The sequence below is a fragment of the Simochromis diagramma genome, unplaced genomic scaffold (genome assembly GCF_900408965.1).
Source record: "Simochromis diagramma unplaced genomic scaffold, fSimDia1.1 OVJJ01000486.1, whole genome shotgun sequence".
NCBI lineage: Eukaryota > Metazoa > Chordata > Actinopteri > Cichliformes > Cichlidae > Simochromis > Simochromis diagramma.
In genome coordinates, this window is record NW_024387047.1 from 4015233 (window position 1) to 4024595 (window position 9363).

The 9363-nt window shown below is 43.4% G+C and overlaps 1 protein-coding gene across 8 annotated transcripts in view; it reads right to left on the reverse strand.

Annotated features, from left to right (window-relative positions):
• The window catches only part of cpeb3 (cytoplasmic polyadenylation element binding protein 3), a 42099-nt gene extending 33253 nt beyond the window's left edge, over positions 1-8846 (reverse strand). For 4 of the 8 annotated variants that reach the window (XM_040044663.1, XM_040044662.1, XM_040044660.1 and 1 more), the window contains exons 1-2: positions 8693-8846; positions 6096-7000 (exon numbers count right to left, since the gene is read on the reverse strand). In XM_040044663.1, coding sequence (XP_039900597.1) covers positions 6096-7000; positions 8693-8831 — 1044 coding nt within the window. In that variant the 5' untranslated portion in view covers positions 8832-8846. The other 4 variants (XM_040044666.1, XM_040044665.1, XM_040044664.1 and 1 more) reach the window with 4 other exon arrangements.
• Between the last annotated feature and the right edge of the window lie 517 nt (positions 8847-9363).

The window sequence follows — 9363 nt, forward strand, 5'->3', positions numbered from 1 at the left end:
GTAGTTAAAGTTAGATGCTGCAGCTGTCATGAGGTACTGAGAACTTTTGTTTGTGTGTCCTTTGGTATGCATTTCTGCCTGACTGTTCACGAAACCTCTCAAACTTTCAGATCTTGTAAGGCAGGTCGTTCTACTACATCCCAAACAGTCGGATTAGTACTATATCAGACACCTCAAGGTTAAACAGCTCCCTGCTGATGAAGTGCATGTATTCCTGTTAGGTGTGAATGAATTCATGAGAACAACATGTGTGCCAAAGGTAAGGCCTGAAAGCGCCCAACCGGAGCTAGAGTGGCGCGGCCTTGGCAGCTGTGTCCTGTGTCCGCCGCCTGAGCTGGGCCTACATTGTTTGCACACCACAGCTATTGTTGCTCATTCGGCTGAGCATTCAAAAGTGTTATTCCCCTCACTCTGGACCTGACAGCGCCACACAGATAAAAATCTGCCCACTTGGTACAAACCGTAAACACTTAAAACGCTGAGCTTTTAGTTTCCTCTCCCACCCCTCCTTTCTGACACATATGGATGGACGCGGTGATGGGTAGCAGGTCGGAGAACTCGCAACAGTGAGATATTATGCACTATAAATCGCAGACAGAGCTCATTCTTGAACTCTTTATGCGAGTTCCCAGAGCGTGGAAAGCAGGGTCGACTTCATCTAGCTTGACTATGCTGCAGCTCATCTTTCCTTGTGATCCACACATAAGACATAAGAGCATTTATCGGGGAGATCAAGATAAGAAAAAAGCCAAGCATGAGTATCTGTTTGTAATAAATGAAGGGTGCTCATAAGGTAGAGGGCTGGCAGATTTATCATTAATATATTTTTTATAAGTTATGCATTATTGTGACCTTCACAACGTCTTCTCTATAGCGCAAGAAAGCGATCGATGAGAAAAGTCCCAAAGGTAACAAGAGAGCATAATAGTTATGATTAAATTACAGGCTCCTGTTTCTCTTGAACAGCATTATAATGAGCCTTCCTAATACTGAATTGAGAATGATTAAATTCAATATGTGCTTTCCACTGAGCAACATATTTTACATAGGCACAATAAATTCATGAACTAAATGTCTGCAGCACATGCAGCAGAGTAGCATCACATTTATGCAAGTGGATCTGCTGAGTCATGATGTCATCATGATAAGCAGCTTTCTAGTTTATGCAATACACTACTGGAAAGTTAAACAATGACTCAAATACTCCCCCTTTTCAGCAAAACTTTACTGTGTATATATACTTAGTACACTATGGAAGCCCGTTTCCGCCACTAAAAAAAAAAAAAAAAGCTAGTATCCATAACTCGAAATTTCGAGTTATTTTCTCGAAATTTCGAGTTATTATCTCGAAATTTCGAGAAATATAACTCGAAATTTCGAGTTACTTTTCTCAAAATTTCGAGTTAGCTCTGCCAATCAAAAATATACGTGAATGAGGTCGCTTTCTTGTTACCCGGAAGCATATGGCGCAGGACCGCGCACTCAAAAACGGATCCCAACAAATTAAAGTATGTTTGCTGATAGTAACACCATGTGATTCAGCTAATAACACAGGGATTTCATCATTTGTGAAGCCAGGCTGAAAACACTCAGCAATCTGTGCATTCACGACTGGATGTAATACCGGTAGCTTAGCTGTAGCATTTGTAGCTGAGGGCTTCAGCTTCCGGGTAACATGGAAATGACGTCATTCACGTAGATTACTGATTGGCAGCGCTAACTCGAAATTTCGAGTTGCTTTTCTCAAAATTTCGAGAAAATAACTCGAAATTTCGAGAAAATAACTCGAAATTTCGAGATAATAACTCGAAATTTCGAGAAAACAACTCGAAATTTCGAGAAAACAACTCGAAATTTTGAGTTATGGATCCTTTTTTTTTTTTTTTAGTGGCGGAAACGGGCTTCCATAGTACACTGTAAGTATACTGTATACAAGTATACACACACACACACACACACACGCACTATAATAGACAAAACTAAAGTGAAGTGTACACATTACACCTGTAGGCGCTGCTTGGCTGTGGAAACCAATACCATGAAGCTCCCAGTGCAGTTTTTGTGCTGATGTTATTGACAGGGGTGGTTTGGAGCTCTGCAGTTATTGAGTCAGCAGAGCGTTGGCGACTTTAATGCACTGTGCGCCGCAGCACTCGGTGACCCCACTCTGTAACTTTACGTGGTCAGACACTTCGTGGCTGAGCTGCTGTGGTTCCTAAATGCTTCCACTTTACAATAACACCACTTACAGACGATCACAGAATGTCAAGCAGGGAAGAAATATCAAGAACTGACTTGTTGCAGTCATGGCATCCTGTTACACCATGCTGCTCAAAATTCGATGAGTCTTTTAGGATGAGCCATTCTTTCACAAGTCTGTCTGGCATATGAAAAGGGAACACTTGTTTTTACATGCCATGTGTGCGCACAGCTATACCCCATCATAAATTAATCTGTTGTGCGGTTTGTTCTACAATTCTTTTGATTTGATTGTTGAATTTAAGACAGAATAAAATAAAATCAAGCAAATACCGATCTATCAAAATGCTTGATTACTCAAAAGAATGAAGTTTTGAGAAGATACTTTGATTTCCCCCAGAAATTTAGACCCTAGTCCTTTTGGTCGAAGCACAAAGTTGCTTTAAAGGTTCTTAATCCCGGAGGAAAGTTCCTAGGGTGGAGGCCTTGGAGTTGTCAGTTAACAAACGGCATGAACCTTTTATCTGGCTCAAGCTGCCATGGGGGAAAAAAAAAAGGAAAACTCCATGCCAGCTATACCTTTTTAGATGCATTTGAATACAAGAGTCCACCTGTCCGTCTGTCTACTAACACCCTTCTGAATCTGTATGTGATTACAATCACAGAAGGCCAGGGTATCGCCCTGGAAGATCATGTGAATGTGTGTGTCAGGGTTCACACTGACATATTAAAGTGAATTCCACACATTCTTCTGCCTTCCGAGCAGCAGCCAGTGTCAGGCGCACACGTGACTGAACCTTCAGCCTGCGCTACATCGGGAGCATGTGAGTAATACCGAGGGAGAGCTAAACTATGACAGCAAGCACACCTGTCACCAGCTGTCCGCGTGGTTACCACAGGGTGTGTACCCTGCCTGCTGCTCATGCAGCAATTTCCCTGAGTTTCACTTCGGTAAACAGGCCAGTCGACATGTGGCATTCTGACCTTGCATCCTGGTGATAACTCCTCTCCAATTATGGCGTTATTGCCAAACAGCTAAGTGTGAACAAAACACACGAAAGAGCAATGAGCCTGTCTGACTAAGAAATTCTTAAAATAGCTTAAAAACAACAACATTACTGGTACAATAAAAGTCACTGCCACAGGAGCTGTGAGTTGTAAACATTTTTTGTTTTGTTTCCTGAAGAGAAACCTTGATCATAATGACCAGATATCACAATACATAATATAACAAAAAACGAACTAGAATCAGCTGACTGTATATAAGTCACTACCCTAATTATTCATCTGGCACCACATGAAAGCACAAGGCTGCTGTACTTCATCTCTGCGGTCTGCCTGAGTTTCACTTCAGTAAACAGACCACTCCATACAGCGTGACATGTGGCCCCCTGACCTTGTCCCCTGGTGATAAGTCCAGCTGTAATCCAGCCAAGTCAAGAGAGCTCGGGCAGAGGCTCTCGGTCAAGGGAACCGAGTAAAAAAAGTCTAAAGAGTCGGACTGACAAACACAATCACTATCTCCTGAAAGGCCTATACATTTCAAGCCGGCTGGAATTTCACCCCGTGTCGAGTCACATTTCATCTGTCCTCTCTGTTCATCTGCATGTACCACTCAGGTCACATGCATCTGCGGCTACTTATCTGAAATAAGCGGTCATAATGTGCAAATACTCATGACTCACGACTTTGTGTCTTTGAGCTTATTGGCAAGTTGCAACTTGAGTAAAATTTCAAATCTTTTGTAACCCTATAACAGAGACCAAATAAATGTTTGCTGCTCATAATTAGGCATGTTATTTATTTGATCACAGGCCGGACTGTAGTACCGGTAGTTTCCGGCGTTTATCTGTCTTTTCCCGTGTTTAATATCCTTGCCTGGATTTAAAAACTAGGGTGTAATGAATTAATGTTTCACGACTCCTTAGCGTGCACCATCTGCATCATTACCAGACACACAATTTATACAAGTGTGCAAACTCCGGCATAGTTGTCACACTGTATTAATTGCTCTGGTATTTACATACAGGAGTTTGCAGGTTTTATAATACATGGTTAACATTACTGAAACTGTCTCCTATCCAAACCATGATCGTATGTTAAACCTAACCAGGTAGGTGTTTTTTGTTTATTTTAAACAGCTTCAGTACAAATTGGTTACGTGATTGAGGATGTATAGACCTCCTGTTAAGCTAACTCTTGTGTACGGTCTGTGAGAATCTCCAAATATCCCACATTTTATGAAAGATGTGAGTCGTAGAAGTGTAATATAGAAATTGGATGACTGGGAAATATGCACAGTGAGTCCAGTTACAGTTATATTGATGCAGCTTAAGCCAAAACAATGTAATATATATACACAAATTGAGCTTGGGTCCTTCAAGCTCGGGTCCTCTACCAGAGGCCTGGGAGCTGTAGGGTCCTTACAGACAATATCTGATCACATTTTAAGTTGGCTTACTTGGAAAAGAACAAACAAGGCAGACACGTGATTACCCATTTGAGAAGGTAATGCAGTATTTGGCAATGTCTCTTCTTCCAACAGACAAGTTAATGAAGGACGGCTCAAAGAGACCCTGCTCTCTAGTTTTCACACATACAATCTTAAGTATGGGCCAAGCGACGGGAAATAACACCGCTAACATGCCAGTGCGGAACATTTCACTTTAAAGCCAGATATACAGTCTTTATGTGGGTGTTTATGCCCCTGATACCTTTACCCGTTTATCTGTTACCGTTACTGTGGCTGATGCTGGTGGTATTAATCTACAGCCTCAAGTAGTAGTAGTACGTTGTATTTGGACTTTTTAAAATAACAATTACTGACAGTTTTCTGTCTTAACATAAGAACTAATTCATTTGTTTACCCCGCCCGTGCGGATTTTTTGACCCTGAATAACACTCTTGCTATCTTCCGGGTTGGACCTGTGAGTCATTTTCATACCGCCTACTTTTCCATCACAGGCCAATCAAATCCTTGTATGTTACTTTCAAGTACTGTGAAAAATGTTTGCAATAATGACGAAAGCTTACATGATAACGAAGACGGTACTGATACATATTTTCTCAAACATAATGCAGCCTTCAGTTGCCAGCATTAGTTACGACATATTATTTACTGACTTAAACACAACACGTCACTTATTCAGTGATCAAGCGGACACGACCCCGCCGCACTGAAAGTCTATAGCGCTGCCGTAAATATGCGAATATAGAGGGTAACGAGGAGCACTTGAATGCATCGTGGGTCCTTTAAACCCCACTGAGCGTGAGCTGGCGCAGGAAAATTAACTATTAAGTCCAATGAATCGTGTCTATTTCTAGCACTGATTTGGCATGTTTCTTTTCGACTGCATAAACAATCCGTGATTAATACTTAAAGGTCACTGTTGTATTTGACTGTGAATCGACCTAAACAAACACAATCTCCCGGCACATACAAGCCACATAACGCTGACAGCTACCGGCAAAACCCGACTTTCAAGTAAACCGCATTAAGTCGCTGCTTAGAAACTGTCCGCATTTAACGTAAACATTGAAATTGATATCGGAGTCAGTTTTTTTTTTAAAAACCAACAACAACAACAACAACAACAAAACCCACAGACATTTGACCACGTTTATGATGCATGTGGGGAAGTAATTTGAATAACTAAAAAACATTCACGTACGCTGATATATAGACCTGTAAGGACTTCGTGGTGCTGCTGAGCTCAGGGTGCTCTAACTTTTCTGTAGTTCTATCTCAGGCACTGGTGGCTTATTTACATAGACATATATTTATATATATAAATAGACCCTCACATGGCACTTATAGTGCCAGGGAGAGCAATCAGACTGAAACATAAAGCCTGGGCCTATACTGGGCCTTCTCTTACACCAGGGGAAGTGTTTACCTGGAAAGGCAGTATGCTGTTGCTGTTGTCAGTCCTGAATGCGCCGTCCTCCATCCAGGGTTTGGGGCCGAGTGGACCGGGTCGTGGGAATTTTGGGGGTGCTATAACATTGCTGCTATAGGGCTTTTTCATTGGGGAGATTGGGTTCAGGGGTGACGGCACTCCGACACCAACTCCAACCCCGACCCCTACCCCGACACCCACCGCTCTGCGTGGGTCCCTGCCTGGCTGCAGCCCGCTCCAGGGGTTCGAGGCTGTGCTCCACGCCGCGTTTTGGTGATTATTCCAAGCGGACGACGAAGGAGAAGACGACGATGAGGTCCCCTTGCTGTTATTCATGATGGTTTGATAAGCGTTTCTCTGTGGGAACGGCCCTTGGTTGGGGCTGACGGGGGATCTCCTCTGCTGGGGCTGCTGCTGCTGCTGGGCTTGCTGCTGATGCTGTTGCGACTGGGGAGCCAGACCGATCTGCGGAGAGAAATTACCCCCGAATACCGGGTTGACGTGGTGGGGGAAGTTCTGGAAAAGCATCGTCCCGTTCACCGAGGGTATTCCCTGGAAAAAGCTATCGTCCACGGCATTTGTGGTTCCAGTGGACCAAGTGCTCCCAAACGATGACGGAGGGGAGGAAAGGGGGCCGCCGGTCTCCTGCGGCTGGTGGTGGAAGCTCAAGCCGGGTAGGATCGGCGACTCCATCGGCGCTTTGTCCTTGCTGCCGCTGCTCAGCGCTGAAGCCGCTTGGTTGTTCCCGGTCGACGGACTCTCCGACTCGGATGAAGAAGAAGCGGGCTCCGATGACGGGGTCGGTGTGGAGGGAGGAGGGTCTGCTTGTGTCGGATCTTGCTGATGGTGAGGCTGGGCTTTGTTTTTGTCCATCAGTAAATCATCCTGCATGGTTTGCTGAGCTGCAACAGGGGGAAAAAGATACGAGGAGTTATTATTATTATTGTTGTAACTCAGGAGCTCATGCACCGGGCTTGCCGGGCTTCTGTAGAATCTGATGAACTGGGACAACTCCGAGAAGGATATGATGTTAGAGGGACCAGCCAGCTGCAAAGCGAATGCGTGATCACCCATTTAGACGAAAAGAAGAAGAAGGAGAAGAAGACGAGGACGAGGGAAAAGCCCCACTTCCCAAGACCAGAATGATTCAGAAATCCCGCAAATTATACACGGAGCATAGTATGGCAGCAGATATTCACCAGATTTCGCCACGTCTCGTTTTTCCCTTCCACACAGGAACTCCGGAGCTGCAACGTGAAACTGATTCAGTGTGTGTGCCTGTGTGCGTGTTTTTGCCCAAGGACCTCCCCTATATTCATTTACATACGTCAGTAAATACAGCTGTCCTTCAGCAAGGTTAAAGCCACTTCTACCTTGACCTACACACACACACACACACGACCACAGAGGGTTTTTATTTTTAATTTATTTTTAAATAACATCCAAAAAGACGCACACGGTCTTTTTTACGCATCAGAAATTAGGTGACGCACCTGAACCAATTGAATCGGTTGTCATAAAAAATAAAATGTCCCTAGAATAAAAAACAAAGTGGATATACAATAATTTAATAAAGACGACGAAGTTTACTGAGCAAATTCGATCATAAAGAAATAATAGCTTCTGCTTTAGACTCCTAGAAGGGATTTAATAGAGCGCAAAGAGAGACTCTGCCCGAGGTCCGCATTGACACAGCCACGGGTTGGCATTTACATAGTACAATATGTACCTTGCATTTGCAGTCAATAACTTTTAAATTAGGGCTGGAATTTAACTGAAAGTCTACTCTGTCTAAAGTAAGAGGCTTTACCTTTCATGCAAAACCATCCCCTCTTTGCATTTGGAGACAATGCCTTGGAAAAGCCCAATTAACATACACGACCTGCACTATTATCCCGTCAGCAAATTTACATTTAGAATTACATTAAGTGCCAAACACGCCTGGTAATCTCAACAATGAGCAGGCAGGGCAAGCAGAAATGTCAAACACAGCAAGATACTCTGATCAGGGAAACGAAATTAAGCAGCTGAGTATATATTCTGCCAGCTGGAGCAAAAGGCACAACTATGAGATATGACACTTTGGTGTCAAATCATTGTCAGACTCATCTGGTCTGTTGATCGGAAACTGTCTCCAGAGAGCTAACATACAACCTACACACAGGCCTTTCAATAGTAGTCTCTAGACTGACATAACAGATAATTTCAGTGCTATAATGACAGCAACACAAGTAAGAATTTCATGTTTAATCGCAACAGCATTCGTTACACATACACTCTCACCCACCCCACCAGTTAATCCGTGTTTTCTCCTCCAGGATCTCCCGATTCCAAGGTCATCAAAGAAGCACAATCAGCAGGCTGTACAGTGGCTCACCTCACCGGCTCTTTACCACACACACAAGGCAAAACCTGACCCTTCAGCTGCCTGTTTATCGCGCTGATCGAGGCACCCGATATACATTTCATCAAGCTGTCTTGTCTTGAAATCCCTCTGTATAATCCACATGCTCCCCCTCCCTCCACAAAAACGACAAAACAGCATGCACACACAGCCTGGTTTTCTCTTTGCCTAACATGAAGTTTGAATTTACCTTTATCGTTCACCTTTTGGGGACTCTGTAAATAAAGATATTTCTTGTTTGCCTCGTCTGGGTTTAGATATGACAAACGAGCTACCCTTGTGCCGAGGTAGTCAGCAGTTGCTTGAACAGCTGATTGACTGCGGCGCATGGACGCTGGCGAGTAGCCTGCTGGGAGTTGTAGTTTCAAACGATAAAGTGGCCGGTAAGCAAAGGTGTCTGTCTTTCTGTCTGTCAGTTCCATTGAATTTAGTGTAACTTATACTGTATACTTTTTTTAAACAGGCACATTATAGGAAAACAAACGAGCACAAAGGATAGAAAAACATTATATTTTAAAAATATGTTCTCACATTCACAGATTGTCTTCTAAATATGTATAATCAGTTCTCACGCAATCACATTATGGATAAGGTTTCCTCTCTGAGATTATTGGACCGTATTTGTCACATTATTGCATTTGTCGTGGTTCACACTCGAGTACACGCATGTGCGAACGGGAATAACTACATTCGCAGTGCGTACTAGTAATGGCTATACACCTCTAATAGTCTTTCTTGGCAACTCTGGAGATGATTCAGAGCTTTTATTTGGGCATTCGGCGAAGAGATAAAGAAAGCGAGAGGAGAGAGAGAGCGAGACATTGTGAAACTACATTTCCCATGCTCGACTTTGCGGCGCTT